Consider the following 17,305-nt stretch of genomic DNA (forward strand, 5'->3'; position numbering starts at 1 on the left):
GGTAAGTTTACAGATAAATGAATGAATAATATTTAAACACTTCATTTTTATAAAAAATTAAATTTTATTTTTACGCTTTTAAACTACACAAGTATTTGCTTTTATATGGCATACATATCATGCTGACATACTGTTGAGTAGGTAACAGAGGCCGGTGCAAGTACCATAGAATGAGCACCATAACACTGAAACAAAAATTTCCTTTAATATAAATTCTATAATTTATGTCATTTTACTATTTTATGTCTCGAGAAGATTCATTTTTTTTTTTTTATGATATCGATTACATGAATGTTTTGTGTAATTTACAACCGGCAGGTCTCGAGAATCACCCACCTTTGGTGTCAGACCTTGCTCTTATCCGTCCAGCCATCGAGGTTTTTCTCCAGAGGTTTTCAACGGTCATTTCACCCTGCCCCCCATCACAATCAGTCTCCAATTCACACTCTACTCAAAGGCAACCGCAACAGAACCAGGATTTTGGTTGAACTCCTGAGCACGCATATGCACCGGATAAGAGTACAAACAGATGAAATACTGTGCAGATACTGCCAGGAATAAGAATTCAGAGAACACATTCTATGTTTTTGTGAGGGTTTGTGTAGGCATAGATTCTTGCAACTAGGAGAGGAAATGGAAGCAAGATCTGCGAGCAGGAGCCCCTAGCAAGGCTATGGAAGTTGATTAGCAATTTGAAGGTGGACAGTGAGTTATAAAAAAACTCACTCTTAAATACATTCTTTCCTATTACATACCGTTCACTCAGGAGTACTTATTATTCCGCCATCAATCCTCTCATGCTACATATTCATGCTAATAAAGACATTAACTTTCAACACACAATTGAGGACACAAAAATAACTACAATCCTCCTTACCAGCCACATATTTTTAATAGCGTAGCAAATGCATTACAAATTTTGCAGTTTTTTTCTCTACTTTTTAATTCTCTATTAAGAACAGAATTGCTATAAATGTCCTTACATTTCTTTCATAGGACAATTGTTATAAATAATAAATCCATATAGAATTAAAAATTTATTGTAAAACTTCTCTAGGATTGGAGTGTGAGTTTTCAACAAATTACTTTATTACTCTCAATTACTTTTGATGTATCACAGTTCTCCAAGATATCTCGCGCAAATGTTAAAAATTTATTTCATATTTACCTGGCTGTACTTTGCTCTAAGGGCACCTCTGTAACGATGCCTTGCCTTTTCACTTTGACATATACACAGTATTCTTGCAAAAGCTCTGTAAAACAAAAATCAATAAATTATCATCAAATAACAAAAAAAAAAAATTAGTTTTAGATGAAAATTCTCCATGCAACAATGCAGTTTCTAAAACATCTCACAAATTTGTAGTAATTTACCATGTACAATCACACATATTTACAATGTGAAATTTTTTGACATTTTCTTGCTAAAAATTTCCAATTATTACTTTATATTTATGATATTGGGAGGCTGTGGTGGCTGACTGGTTAAGGGTAAGGTATTTCTGAGTCAAATTATCATATTTCTGATTTTATGAATCATATTTTTTATTCTGGATTCAAAACAAATTCAAAATGGAGTTTTAATCGGTAATATGTAAAAGGTATTGTAAAGTGTTTTTCATATGCTTCAAGCTCAAAACTAGTCTGGGAATGCCTAAATTGTCTAATGATCCTAGGAAAACCCAAGGCTACCAAGCTGAGCAACTAGCCAAAAAAAGAGAGCGCCCTCTCATCATTGGGACCGGAACCGTCCAAACACCAGAGAGTGTGTTTAAAGTTGGAGCTGGAAAACTCAACAGTAGACCCTTCCAACTGGTCACAGAAATCTTTGAAAGAAAGGCAATCCTAAGTTTCAGGAAGGTATACTGATGGAATAAAGATGGAACAGGAGTAAAAGGGATGAATTACCAGAGCAAAACCCCTTGAACTGGTTCCAATACTATTCCATTCTGAGGTCCATGCAATCTCTGTGCACAGAAGTTGTGATAAAGAATAAAACTAAGTTTATTTATTTAGAATTCGTGAGATGCGGTCTGGTGTGATGTAGGTTTCAGAAAAACATGTTCTTTATCGTGCCAACATTTCGATCTTTATTGAGATCATCTTCAGGGCCTGGGATTTACAAACATTGTTTATATTTAACAAATACATGTAGGATGTGGAAAAAAGTGAATTTATACAATGCAAAATATATTTTTATATATATTGAATTATATTTTGCATTGTGTAAATTCACTTTTTCACATTCAAAATGTAATTGTTATATGTAAACAATGTTTGTAAATCCCAGGCCCTGAAGATGATCTCAATAAAGATCGAAATGTTGGCACGATAAAGAAAATGTTTTTCTGAAACCTACATCACACCAGACCGCATCTCACGATTTCCAAATAAATATTGATTAACGGTCACTAAACACCACACAAAATAAAACAAAGGAAGCATCTACAAACTTTTGGACAGTCATGCATCTATAAAACACTAAATATGTTTTTAGCTCCAAAAATTGGTCTGGGAATGCCTAAATTGTCTAATGGCCCTAGGAGAAAAACAAGGTTGCCTTTAGGTGTGTTCCTGAAGTTTATGAAGGCATAGAAGGATATGAACAGGCTGAACAATTAGCCATACAACCCTCTTACCCATGGGACCAGAACCAATACTGGGTGCACCAGAATGTGTGCTAAAGTTAGAATTGGAAAAATGGCTCAAGAAAGAAAAACTCAAACACTGGATAAAAGCACGAGGTAAGAGTCAAGCTGAGAGATTACCAGCAATCTTTAAAAAAGGAAGGCGATGGAACTCCTCCGATTTGAAGAACATTATATGCCCCTATACGATCCACTTCCTGTTAACTACCTCCTGATGTGTTATGATATAGTAACACATATAAAAGATCAAAAATTATTAAATCTATTGGTATAATTCATAATCTAAGTCCATCGTTTTTTTTTTTTTTTTTTTTTTTTTTTAACAAATCTTGGAACTAGATTTGATTGAAAAATGTGAATGAAAATAAAAAGGGATCCGGCGAGATGAAATTTTAGTCATTAAATCCAACCTAATATACCAGGAAAATTAATAATACGATAAAATTAAGCCTAATACACCAACTTGTGTAAGTAACCCACCATTAAAAATGGCAAAAAACCAAAGCACCAAGAATACACAGATTAAAATGATGAGAAACGACCAAACTATTACTCTATATAAGTATGAGCTATAGTAAAATTATGAAAGCTAAAAAAAAAGTTTAAATCTGTTGACATTCCCATTCAGTTTTTTAACAAATCTTAGACCTAGATTTGTTATGAAAAAATGCAAGTTATCATACAAGTAACTTTAGTCATTACACCCTTCATAATTAATCTGCAACATTAATAATACAAGCCAAATTTAATCTGACGCACCAATTTTATTTTTTTAGAAATATAAAATTACGTGACGGACCGGACTTTTTTTATAAACATTATATAGCTTCTTTCATCATGTATACAAAATATCAAAACAAACATTTTAAAAGTAAAATCACATTTATTATCACAAATGAACTAACATTAGTACAATATTAATATGGTATTTAACAAAAAAAACATGCCTGAGAGGCCAAGTGGTTTAAAGACAAACCAGTTCATCTGAAAATAACACTGTAAACATTTATAAGTATTTTTTTTTAAACCTACATAACAACAATGTATTAAGTACATACATTAAAACAATTTTCATTTTTTTGTGTTTTTTTTGTTGTAATAAAATGTCAAAAAAAAAGTAAAACGAACAATGTATAAAACGAAACAAGGCCTATATGAACAAAAGATTTATAAACCATGAGATTCAATTAATAATATTGATTGAATCATTAAAACTTGTATTATGAACTGATACAATAAGATTTTAAAAAATCTTTGAAATTGAGTAACTTTTTTTTAACAACAATGTATTAAGTACATGCATTAAAACAATTTTCATTTTTGATATATATATATATATATATATATATTGTAATAAAATGTCAAAAAAAGTAAAATGAACAATGTATAAAACGAAATAAGGCCTATATGAACAAAAGGTTTATAAACCATGAGATTCAATTATATAATATTGATGATTGAATAATTAAAACTTGTATTATGAACTGATACAATAAGATTTAAAAAAATCTTTGAAATTGAGTAACTTTTTTTAACAACAATGTATTAAGTACATACATTAAAACAATTTTCATTTTTGATATATATGTATATTATATATATTGTTGTAATAAAATGTCAAAAAAATGTAAAACAAACAATGTATAAAACGAAATAAGGCCTATATGAACGAAAGGTTTATAATCCATGAGATTCAATTATATAATACTGATTGAATCATTAAAACTTGGATTATGAACTGATACAATAAGATTTAAAAAAATCATTGAAATTGTTTTTTTTTTTTTTTTTTTCAAGTAAACAGAATACTTTTAAAGTTTTAAAATATACTTTGACAATATTTTAATAAAAAAATAGCCTTAGGACCATTTGACTTCTCACACATTTCATAAAATTGAGTGAGTTGACAATAAAAAAAATACATAGATGCGATGTCTATCGCAAGTCGAGTCCGCTACTGCTTGGAAGAAAGCCTGCACACTTCTTGCTACGGCAGTAACAGCGGGTTGAACTCAAATTCTCGCTCTGAGAGTTGTAGTGGTATGTGAGCTCCTCTCCTTTGCGAATGTTTCGCTTTGCAAATATACAAATCCTCGGGATTGTGTTGCCGGTGCGAACCGGTACGAGAATGCAGTTTGGATCGCAAGAGTGGTTCAGGTAGCGTCCGATGTTGCCGAAAAGCCTCGCGTCGACGCAAGTGTCGATGATGCAGTCTTCGCAATGCTCCCTGAGAGTGAGTATGTAGTTGTTCTTGTCTTTGGAAGCGAGCCTGTCCTCGGCTTCCTGATAACCGATCAACTCGCCTGTGTACTCGCATACAAACGTGCCCGCTTCGAGGCTCGCCTTAGTTATAACCCCTTTACCTTTGTTCCGTACGTCGACTATTTCCAGAGTCTTGCAAGGGCCTTTCTGTACGAGGAAGTTGTTGCAGCTGGGAGCGCATTCGCAAGTGTTCCAACCGCATTCGAATACGATGAGGTTCCCGAACATTTTCTCCTCGACGAGCCGGCCGTCTTTGTAGTTGGGCTTGAACTGGTCGACACAGATGCAAAAACTGCCCGCGTTGCATGTGCCGACCGACGTGCTAGGGCATGAGCATCTGGTCAGATAATAGTTGTTCATCTCTTCTGGATCTATGCCCCACCCCCGGACGCACTCTTTAACGTAGATGATCTTCTTATCCGGGTGGTTGTAATTGTCGACGACTGACATATTTTGAGTTTTAAGGCTTTGAGAGACTTGGAACTCTATCATGGCAAACTGTAAGGCTTAGAGTGATGGCAAAAGCGGAAAACGGGCCTAAGCGACTTGAGTGGAAATAGACAAAACTGTTATCACGACTGTTACCCGACAGGACGGCACTACAATAATTATTTGAACACTTTTCTCATCTTTTGAATAGACATTAGAAATTGTTTAGAACGACACCGGTTATAACGTACAAAATCTCCGATCCACTGAAATTTCATAAGGAAAAAACATAAGGAATTATGGATCCGTTTACAACGAAAAATCGGTTATAGCGGACGCCGGGCCGCACGCAAAAGTAACCCCAACTACTTAATGATTCTAGGAAAGATTATTCCCCCTTTTTTAACTCTAAATGTATTTTTCTTTTCTTTTTTAAAGGACAGGAACCACCAAGGGTTATTTTCGCCCAGAAACTTTGGCCTGGGGCATCAATCCAGCGCCATTCCGACAGGCAAAAAATTCCACCCAATTTGATTTCTATCGGATAAACGCCGTGTAGTTAGTATGTTTTTAAACTATTGTACTATTCAACGGATGGATTCGAAATCTCATGACCTAGTTTAGGACAAAGCTGTAGGTTTTATAAGCGTTACTTCAGGACTTTAAGCAGGGAGAGGCAAAGACGAGCCTTCCGTTTCAAACTGTGGTAGTTCAAAGTGCACCTCACGAAGGTCAACAACTGCTGAAATGTGAAACGAGTACTGAACTAAAACGTGATCAGAATACTGATTTTTTTCGTTTTTTAACGAGGGTCGTAACAGCAGGGGTCATATCAATCCTCAGGGTGCCGGTGTTTTTGAAAAAAAAGCCCATTTGTAAGTATGTCGGGTTCGAATGCAGGGCCGCTAGATTCGAACCCGGGATCTTTACCTTACAGTGATGAGCGCGGTGTCAACGCCTAAGCCGACACCCCGCAGAGTACTGTTGCAGGAATGAATGGAGAAGTCATCATCTAGGAATTTGTCTAGGATTTTACTCATTATAGACAATAGATTAATTGGACGGTAGAAGGATTGTTACGAGGTTTTTTAGGCTTTGGTATCACCTCGATTAGGAAAAATGTCTATTGGGTCAATTTTCATCAACTTTATGCGTATAATAATTATAGCACACAATCAAAGAGACAGAAAATACACTGACAGGCGAAAAAATCCACCCAATTTGATTTCTATTGGATGAACGCCGTGTAGTTAGTATTTTTTTAAATATTCTACGATTCAACGCATAGATTCAAAATCTCATGACCTCGTTTAGGATAAAGCTGTAGGTTTTATAGACACTACGTCAGGGTTTTAAGCAGGGAGAGGCAAAGACGAGCCTTCCGTTTCAAGCTGTGGAAGTTCAAAGTGCACTCCTCACGAAGGTCAACAACTGATGAATGTTAAGGAAGGAGAGCGTCTGAACTCAAAAGGGATCAGAATACTGTTGCTGCAATGAATGGACATGTCATTAAGTAGGAATTTGTCTAGGATTTTACTCATTATAGACAATAGACTAATTGGACGGTAGAAGGATTGTTATGAGGTTTTTTCGGCTGTGGTATCATCTCGATTAGGGAAAATTTCCATTGGGTCAATTTTGATCAACTTACGCCTATAGTAATTATAGCACACAATTAAGGAGACAGAAAATATAAAACAAAAGAGTTATTCCTGTTTAAAAGGCGTCATGTCTTTCTTCAGAACCTAATAAATTCCATTTTTCAACTTATGCCAATATCAATTTTAGTAGAAACAAAATTTGTCTGCAGAGACGGAATTGGACGGTAGACGGATTGTCATGAGGTTTTGTAGACTTTGGTATCATTTCTTTTCTTTTGACCTTATCACAGATACTCGGCCAAAGGTCATACAGGTGGCGGGAAGCAGAAAACCAGGGGAAGGGGACTTTATCAGTTTATGTCATTTTCTATTTTTACTGTGACCAACTCGGGGATATGGATAATAACCATTTACAAAGAAATCAACATGTAAAAGTTCACATCCCTTAGGTCACAGGGGCTAACGCGCCCGGTTTCCCCGCCTGTCCCGGACGAACCACCCCCGACGACCCTCGGCCCCACGCATCCCCAGCACCCTGCACAGCCACTAAATTTCCAACTTATACACTTTCAAAAATTTAAAAAGATATTTGTAGACGGGAATACTGCTGGATAAAACAATGGTGTTGAAATTGAACGGTTTTACTAGCTCTTTGAAAAAAATTAATTAGATGGAATTGATCGAGTGAAAGGGAATCCAAAAGACGCTCTCTTTGACTACCGTATTTTGTACAGTATAGAAAAATATGTTCTATATCCTCAATCACACCACATTCACTACAGTACGGATTAGGCCTTAGACCAGTCTTATGCAGATGCCATGCCCCGTTTTCAATTTTGAAAAAGTGGAAAAGAAGAATTTTCCGTTACAAACTTTTTTGCTCACTTTAGGGAACAAGGAACGGTAATGTTTGCCAACCTCCGCTGAGTTATACCAATCTTGCCATTTTTCCATAAATTTTCGATTATTAGTATTTTCAAAATCCCCTTTAGTTATTAGTACATTCAACTGCGTTCCTGCTATTGTGGCAGCTCTGGCCATTTCATCTACCTTCTGCAATCCCTGCATGCCCTCTGACCCAGCATATAAATATTTCTTTACCTCCCCTCATGAGAGTTTAGATTTTCTGGGCGATACCAGTCAGTATATATTCATATCTACTATTACTTATGCCGAAATTCCGAAGCTGGGAGACTGTACTCAAACTGTCTGTGAATATGCAAATCTTTGTGTAGTCTAAAGTCGCACTGTACTCTAAAGCGTTGGAAATAGCTAAAACTTCAGCAGTGTATACACTGAATAAACTTGGGAGACGAAACAGTTCACCATAATCTCTTTGGGGGTCATAAAATGCACATCCCGTGCCCCTCTTCGATTTTGAACCGTCCGTAAAAATTAAGGGGAAGGGGACTTTATCAGTTTATGTCATTTTCTACTTATACTGTGACCAACTCGGGGATATGGATAATAACCATTTACAAAGAAATAAACATGTAAAAGTTCACATCCCTTAGGAATTTTTAGGAATCCTTAGGAAAAATTTGGAAAATTTTCGTATATGTTAGCCCTAAACATTGATTCGATTACGTGAGGAGGTTAATTAGTGTAATCACTCCATACGTAACACTGAATTTTGTTACTAATTTCTTCGTAATCAATTTTAAATAAAGTTAAACTTCTGTACAAAGAATATATCTCAGAAACCGATGATAAAAATGACTAGGAGGGAGTCTTTTCTTCTGCAATTTGGTATCATCTCGATTAGGGAAAATTTCCATTTGGTCAAATTTCATCAACTTTATGCCTATAATACATACAGCACATGATTAAAGAAGCTGAAAATTCCATCTAATTAATTTTTTTCATTTTCTCCATAAAATAAAATTCTGCATTTATTTGTCTCATTGTTTTTCCAATAAATATTTGTTTATGCTGTTTTAAATATCAATTAGATCCTTAATCGAAAACAAGAATAAACGATTTTTCACTCTTTACTTTTTACGGAATTTAAAATGTTTATTCAGTCTCATTTGAATTCTGAAGCAATAAACTGTTTTTCTTAATTTCAATTTTTAAACCTGAAAATGCCTCTTAGTGCTGAGAATGTTGCGCGTGGTGTGGCACTTATCGATGATGGACGTTCCATCAGGTATGCGGCCAAAGCCATCGGAGTTCTCTACGAAACACTGCGAGACGCCGTTAGACGTTTTCGAAAAACTGCATCCTACCAAAGAAGGCCCTAGGGTAACAGAACCACAGGATGATCGTTTTTTGCTCTTGTGAAATTTGCGAAATTTCACCTTACTGTTGTTCAAGCGATTTATCACCTCCAGGAAGTTCGAGGTAACCAAATTTCTGAACGCACTGCTCGAAGAAGATGAAATCAGTATTGACTGATGGCTTTTCGCCCCGTAAGAGAACCAGAATCGACCAGACCACACGGAGTTGCACGGCTCGCATTTGCTCGAGAACGCACCCATTGGTCTTTGGTCAATTGGTCTGCTGTACTTTTTACAAATGAGTGTAAATTTGTTCTATGGTCTCCAGATGGACGTGAAAGAGTGTGGAGAAGGCGAAATGAAAGGTACGAAGTCTGTGATTTTTCCCAGAGCTGACCTTTTCAATGTAGCTCAGTGTTGGTGTGGGCGGGAATTTCAATGGAGAGTCGGACAGAGTTGGTTGTTGTTCGTGGAGGGTCTTTGACTGCTATGTGGATGAAATTTTGGAACATCATGCGTGTCGTATCCTCGATGAAATCAGCGACAATCCTATTCTAATGCACGATAGTGCCCGTCCACATGTCGCTCGCTTAGTATAAACGTACCTTCAACAGCATAACATCTTGGCCTCGCCTCCAGAGTTGAACCCCATCGAACATTTATGGGACAACCTCAAAAGACGAATAAGAGCACGTCCATCACCTCTTGGTGAAGAATTGGCTAACTTCCAGCAAAGGTACATTTCCAGAGTGGTAGAAGGAATGCCGAGGCGTCCTCGAGATGAAATTAAGGCAAGAGGAGGAAATATTCGATACGGAAATGCTAATTAAAAATCTAATTAAAACAAATTTTATCTGTGCGTCTTTTTCATTTTCCTTAGATGTAGATATATTAGTCGGGGTGTAATATACTGCTTCCTTTAAGAGTTATTGCAACCCCCCCACCGTTCTGTGCTCATAGTACACCGGTAAGTCCTATTTCATCAAGGGACTTGATTAGTAGGCCCGGTTTCAGCGGTTGAATTTCTTCTATGGTTACATTGTACGTCTCACAACACTTCCTCCTGCGGGCAAATGTAGCGGTTTGTTAATAGGTGTGTTGGTGTCTCCTCTGCTTATTTGCAGAATCTGCCGTCTTGGGTTATGCCAATCTTCTTTAAATGTGTGGAGATTATTGACATTCTTTAAATGTCCGTTTAGTTTGCAGTGTCCTGCTAAGAATCCTGTTAGGATTCGCAGTTTTTTCCTGATTTTTTTGATACATTCTATTACTTCTTTCCTTCCGAAATTTCTTAAGAGGATCTTGGATTGTTTGTGTCCAATGTGTGAGTTCCATTGCTCCGTAATATTCTGTTTATCCTTCTATCTGAGGTACTCATTGATATTGTGGGTTCCTATGCCACAGAAGGGTTCTGATCCTATCAGCGGTATAGCAGCCCATTTTCTTGCAAGGGTGTCCGCTTTCTCGTTGCCTTCTTCTCCCATGTGTCCTGGCACCCAGCAGAGGCTGGCTTTGTTCTGTGTACCTAATATGTTTAATTTGGTTTTGCAGTTCAACACCATCTTTGAACTAATGATGTTTGAGTTTAGTGTTTTGACGGCTGCTTGGCTATCTGACATGACAGCTGTTCTTGTTTTTGTACCCTTTAGTCAATCTGGAAGATACTGTATTTTCCCATGAGTTCCAGGACCGAATACTCCTGCCCCTGTACCTTCTTGTGTTCTAGATCCATCTGTGTACCAAAAGATGGTGCCATTCTTAAAGGAGGTGTTTTCCTCTCGTTTCCATTCTTTTTTGGTACCTAAGTCTATTTGAAAGTTTTGATTAACTTCAAACATCCTGTTCTTGGGGCCATGAGTATCGGATGGTCTTTCATTATTTTGTTGCTATCTCTCCATTTTAGTTTTATTCCTGTTGAAGGTTTCTCTTGTTCTGTCCTCATTATTATGTGGTGTAGGGGGATTAGTCCCAGTATCGTTTCATTTTCCTTAGCTATTTACATTTTTTTTTTTAACTTTTTTAGGCAAAGAATTATTAAGCGTTAAAAACGTGAAACTTTGATTAATATGTAAAAATATATACAAATCAAGTTATATTACATACAAGAGGATGGAATTTTTTGCCTGTCAGTGTATTTACTTTTTATTCATTTATTTATTTAATTCCTGTCGTATAGTAGATCATATTTTATTATTAAATTTGTTCCTGTCAAAAAGCTGAATAATTTGGCAATATTTTTTTGGTTGTCCCACCATTTTGTTGGTGGGTGGAAGAAGAAGAAATTGCTTCGAGCGCCTTTTCCTGTTTTTAATAACTTGATGGTTCTTCATTCCACCATGGAACTTTATTTTTCCTATAGGCGAGGATCTGTGGTGTTCGTCGAGAGTCTAAACCTTGAAATTGAAAGGTCAAAGGAAATAGGAATTTCTTTACCACTAAAAGCAGGTGGAGACCCAACCACACCCATCCCGTCTACATAAAATAGGGATTCGACCATCCAGTAAATGCCCATAAATCTCAACGGCGGATGGAACCACATCATACTGGCGTACACATTGGAATCTTCCGAAAGGGAACATATTTTTAAGGCTCTCAAGTACAAAATCCCTCTGCCTAACTCGATAAATCTAATCGAAATACATCGACGTTTTCGACTCCATCTACAAATTCATCTCCAAAAATGATATGTAATGCAATTCCGGGGGTTGCGGCACTGCGGGGACAAATCGGCTGGGGTACCGGTGGGAAATTCATCAAAGGGCCATCGCAGAAACTAACGGCAGGACTACTAAATCAAGGGCATGTTAGTACTAGAATAATAGTTGGCTTGCTAACTAGACCCTGCAAACTCCGTAGACATATAGACTCAAGAGCAGCCTGTGCAGATATTGCCAGGAAGAGGAGACAGCGGAACTTGTCATCTGTCGATGCGAAGGTTTATGTAGACTAAGACACTCCTGGGAGAGGAAAAGCCTGGGCCTGAAGGATAACTTAGAAGTATATGATTTTTTTAACTTTGTTAATTAAAATTTTATTCTTGTGTTTTTATTATTATTATTGACTAATGAATTTCTGACATGAAACAGTATGCTGCTGGGTCAAGCATTCCGAAGGTGAAACTATGTATAACTGAAACGGTTTTGCCTGCTTGAAGGTCTCTATGTCGAAATTAATCCTTCAAGAAATAAGTGGCAAAGTTTGCTTCATAGATAGTAAAGTATCGGAAAGGGCTGGAAGCTGAGGAAACTTAAAGTGTAATTGATTTGAGGCATAGAAGTTGAAGGACCTAATATGGCAAAACTGCATCAAAACCACGCTTCGTCGTTTCAACATTGATCCCTTGAAAACGTTTTTCACATATTGAAATGTTCAAGCTAACTGGTTGTAATTGAAATAAAACGAAACCTCTGCAGTGTTCCCAATTTGGAAAAAAGATGATTTGTACTCACCTTCTGAAATCTTTGCTCCAGCAGACGTAAATGACAGGGTTCATTCCAGAGTTGATCCATCCAAGCCAAGTAACTATAGCCGACACGAGTTCCTCTTCGTAAATGCAGTAAGTGCAAAATCCAGACAAGAGGTTGACGACGAAAAATGGAAGCCAGCAGATAATAAATACTCCCATGACTATGCCCAAAGTTTTGGCGGCTTTTTTCTCTTTGGCGAATTTGGACAGTTTCCTACTCAAGGAAAAGTTCTTTCCGAGATGGCGGCCTTGGACGAAATTCTCGTTATTTTTATTGTTGGGGTCTTTCTGGTTTTTAGAAGTGCCATTGAGGGACAAGGTTTTTTCTTCGTCCATGTCGTCAGACAGCTCCTTGTCGATGGTTTCACACCCGAGCCCCTTGCCGCGATGGATCCTGAGTGTCAGTTCCATTTCTCCCCTGGTGAAGTTCATCATGACCTGTTTGGTGCCCAATTTTAACGATCTCGTCTGTTCCACGGCGGCCCTATAGATCTTGTAGTAGGTGAAGACCATGACGAATAGAGGCAGATAGAAGGATATTGTGGAAGAGAATATCAAGTAGCCGAGATTGTCTGTGAAAGGGCATTTGGAGACCGGGACCGTTTCGGTCCTCACGGCTCGCCACCAGAGAATTGCCGGGAACGAGATTGCTCCCGAGCAGATCCAGATTCCGGCGATGAGTATGCAGGCGCGATGATCGCTCATTCGCGACGGATAGATAAAAGGATCAGTGATGGCCCAGTACCTGTCCAAAGATATGACGCAAAGGTTCAAAATGGAAGCCGTGCTGAACAGGACGTCCAAAGACCTCCAGACGTCGCACCAGTTGAGCCCGAAAAACCAATTGTGTTGGAACACTTCGTATATGGCCGAAAATGGCATCACCACCAGGCCGACGAGACAGTCGGCGAAAGCGAGGGAGGTGACGAAGTAATTGGTCGCGGTGTGCAAGTAACGCTCGCGGACGACTGCAGCGATGACGAGGCTGTTCCCGAAGACCGTGGCCATCGAGAAGAGCAAAAGGACCGACGCTAAAATCGCTTTGCTCTGACTCATCGAGGAGAACTTTTCCCATATCTCGCTCTCCGTCAAGTTGTCGGACGCGTTGATTTTATTCTCGAAATCGAAACCGGTCAAGTTCATCGTCAGAGTCGATGGACGATACACTCGAGTTCGACTCAACCGTTACTCCAACAGCTGAAACGTCAGACGGGCACACGGCGAGGGACCATCTCGCCCTCCGAAGACCTTCCGAGTGGGAGGACGCGGGTGGAAATTAAACCCACCGCTTCCCAGGACAAACGCATGCGTGCCACATCCATCTCATCCCATAATCGGGAGAAATGAACTCGTTCTCGCTTGAGAAAGCTTTTCCTCTGCCCCGTACACTAATATTATTATTAACACTCCCTTTGATGGCCGGTCGAACGGAAACGAGTGAGACGTCCTCTCCCGTGTCACTTTATACCGCATAACGGGTAAATTTGCATAATACTTCCATGCACAATCCACCCTGCTCAAATTGGACGCAACTGACCACTTGTTAAACAAACATGACCCGAAAATGTCATTTTCTTTGACAAAACAGCCTAGGGACAAAGGGTCAGAAATATATATATTTTTTTTTAATTTGCAAGCCTGACTGACCTTTTGCAAATGGCGGAACATGTACTGATATAGTGCGGATATATACCAGCCAGTTTATAATTTATTTTTTTAAGAAATCTTCAAATCTTTACTTAATTTTCTAATATGCAGTATTATTTTTACTTATTTCAAAGTATTTCCTCGTGGTATACAAGACTTCCCTTTTCCAAACTGAACGCCATGCCTGGGCGAGATTGTTAAGTTCATTTTCAAGACAACCCCTACTAAATCATTATCCAATCATGAACCCTTTTTGATATATTTCCCTTATTGTTGATTATTCGTTAAGTCGTTTCCGAGTCTTCGAGCCCATGCCATAGCTTCCTGTCCGTCACCAACCCCGTTCCACATGGTTGAATCCGTCACCTCCAGGATATCATCGATCTTGCCCTTTGTCGGCTCCTATTTCTTTTTCCTTCCACTTTCCCAAACAGCTTCTTCTCCAGGGTATCCTGTCTTCTCATTATGTGGCCAAAGTACTTTGCCTTTAATATTTTAGTGACCGGAAGTTTTTGAGTAGATCCAATGGTCGAAGCCCGTGATGAGCCGGATGTTGATGCAGCAGGAGTCGGTAGACTCGTTAGTTAGCGCGAAGGGGCTCTTGCAGTATGCAGCCTATGCTGTTGAGAGTACGCGAGATGATGCTGCGAGTACTCTTGCTGCTGTAGCTAGTGCTGACGGCTTTCTCCATTAATGAAAGTTGAGACCTCGTCGACGAGTCTAAAATAAGCAGGTTGAGCCCCGGTATAAACAGAGGTGGAAGGTGAAGACATTGTTGAAGCAGTGATGACACTTAGTGGATAACTTTTCATTCTCTCAAATGAGCAGTCCGACTTTATTTCCTGGAGTATGACTGGTTTGATTTTCCTGTAGTACAAGGCACTCTGAGAATTTTCCTACAGTTCAAAACGCTGTGCCGGCCACCTGAAGTTACCACGGTCCCCGCTAGGTGCCACCAGTTCTGGAATGGTCTGCCCTCCACTCTGCAGCCAATCAGAGTAGAATCATTATATAATCAGGGGCACTGCCCCACTGACTCCAGAGTCCAGAGTCCAGTCTCGTCTCCCCGACGAGTTCCCGACAATCACTAATTGAGCACCGACAGCGACAGCAAGGGGTATTCGCAGCATTAGCCGCGAACTCGCTTTTCAACACAGCCGACTTGGCTACTGGCCAACTGCTGCAACCAGAGTCCCTTCAACCGCTGCACAGTCAACACGGTCCCGGCCTCATCCATCGCCTCAATAATACAAAACAACACCAGCCCTTGTCAGGGCCACCAAACGTCTATCTTCCTTCGCTCAGCTTTCCTTATTTATTTACGGATCGAAATCCACTATAAAAAAGACATTTTACAATAACAAAAAATATAATAATATATGTAAAAATACAAATAATATATATAAAAAGAATAAGGACGTATATACATGGTAATAATATAAATGGTAAATATAAATGATAAATATATAAATACAATTAAAGAGTAAAAACTGAAAAACAAAAATGAAAGACATAATTACTAACCAAAAAAGGCAGAGAAAACAAAATAAAGCTGAAAGACAATTGAAACTACAATAATTAGGTACATATTTAATGAAAATAATGCTCTTTGTAAATATATAATAAGACTAGAGTGCGAGAATTAGTTGAACCAGTAAATGAAATAAATTGTAATAATTTTGTACATATGAAATATAAAAGCATTCAACTAAGGTTGTAGGATAAGGTTTTTCATAGATTGCACAGAACTATTGAAGAAGTCAATGCTATTGCAGATGTTGTTACTCTTGATCATCATTCTGTGTAGAGGAGAAGAGAGCATGTAGTTAGAGCTTTGGAATTCAATATAAAATAATTTATAGGTTTTAAAAGAGTACGAAGGGACATGTAGCTGTAGTTGAGAGAGGAGATAAGGACTATCAATGAGATTGTTTAATATTTAATTTAAATACAAAAACAATATCAAAGTAATCCCTTCTTAGTGCCAGTTCGAAAAGTTTAAATTCAGAGCGGATTCCAGGGTAGGCAGAATTCGGAGGAAGATAGAGTTTGTAGGAAAGTTTTTTTAAAAATTTGTTTTGTACAGATTGAAGAATTTTTTGATAATTTAGATAGAATGGGTTCCAAACAGGTGTAGCATATTCTAGTATGGGTTGTACAAAAGCTTTATAAAAATGGACAAAACATAGAGGATTTTTAAATTTATAGGTGTTCTGGATGATAAAACCTAGCATCTTCATAGATCTATTTTTTATTGAAGAAATATGTTGTTTAAACTTGAGCTTTTGATCAAAAAGTACACCAAGATCCTTTACGACCTCAACTCGCGTTAAAAGAGCATCATGGAGAGTATAGAGACAAATAAAAGGTTGTTTCTTATGAGATATTATGGTCCAGCTTTCGCAGCCATATGTTACTACTGGGAATACAATTGTTTTAACCATGAGGACCTTTGTTGTCGTACAATGTCTGCTCTTAACGTTTTTTTATAAAGATTTGCCTTTACACTCTTCCCAAGAAGTAGATGTCTTCTGATTTCTTGGCTGCAGTCAGCGACTTGCAATAATCTTTGTGCCTAGAACATCCACTTTTTCTCCCTCTATTTGCCAATTATTAATCAATATGGTCCTTATATTTTTTTTACTCCTTCCTGGCTCCACTTTTGGGGACTCGCAACATGTGTGAGAATTGAGCCCAGGGTATACTTTCACCAAAGAAACTCATTTTCAAATGGGGTTGTTACCAAATTCAGGGTCCTTGAGATCCAGTCCCGCCCCAGACCTTCCATTGATGAGTGCCATGTCAATTTTCATTATGGCCACCGTTCTCATTAGACGTCGAAAAAAAGTCCAAAGGTGACAGTGCGCATCGAACCATCACGGGATGTAATGGCCGAAAGTCTGAAGCCTTAACCTGTCTCCAAAAATCACAGGGATCCTCCAATATATCACTAAAATTAAAATGAATTAATAATTAAACTGTTCCACGAGCTCTCTGCAGCCTCGTTGTCTGAAATTCCCGCATGACCTTTGC

At 38.1% G+C, this 17,305-nt stretch overlaps 2 protein-coding genes across 2 annotated transcripts; both read right to left on the reverse strand.

The window, feature by feature from the left end:
• Positions 1-13,862, reverse strand: LOC106673159 (dopamine receptor 2). The gene is made up of 3 exons (XM_014405173.2): positions 12,609-13,862; positions 1,169-1,253; positions 1-185 (listed from the first exon to the last, which is right to left on the reverse strand). The coding sequence occupies exons 1-3, from the start codon at positions 13,766-13,768 to the stop codon at positions 102-104; spliced, it is 1,329 nt and encodes a 442-aa protein (XP_014260659.1). The 5' UTR covers positions 13,769-13,862; the 3' UTR covers positions 1-101.
• On the reverse strand, positions 4,429-5,489 carry LOC106673172 (probable histone-lysine N-methyltransferase set-23). The gene has a single exon (XM_014405194.2). The coding sequence runs from the start codon at positions 5,400-5,402 to the stop codon at positions 4,584-4,586; it is 819 nt and encodes a 272-aa protein (XP_014260680.1). The 5' UTR covers positions 5,403-5,489; the 3' UTR covers positions 4,429-4,583.
• Positions 13,863-17,305: the final 3,443 nt, after the last annotated feature.

This window comes from Cimex lectularius, unplaced genomic scaffold, assembly GCF_000648675.2.
Source record: "Cimex lectularius strain Harlan isolate CLEC.00 unplaced genomic scaffold, Clec_2.1 scaffold201, whole genome shotgun sequence".
NCBI classification, from domain to species: domain Eukaryota; kingdom Metazoa; phylum Arthropoda; class Insecta; order Hemiptera; family Cimicidae; genus Cimex; species Cimex lectularius.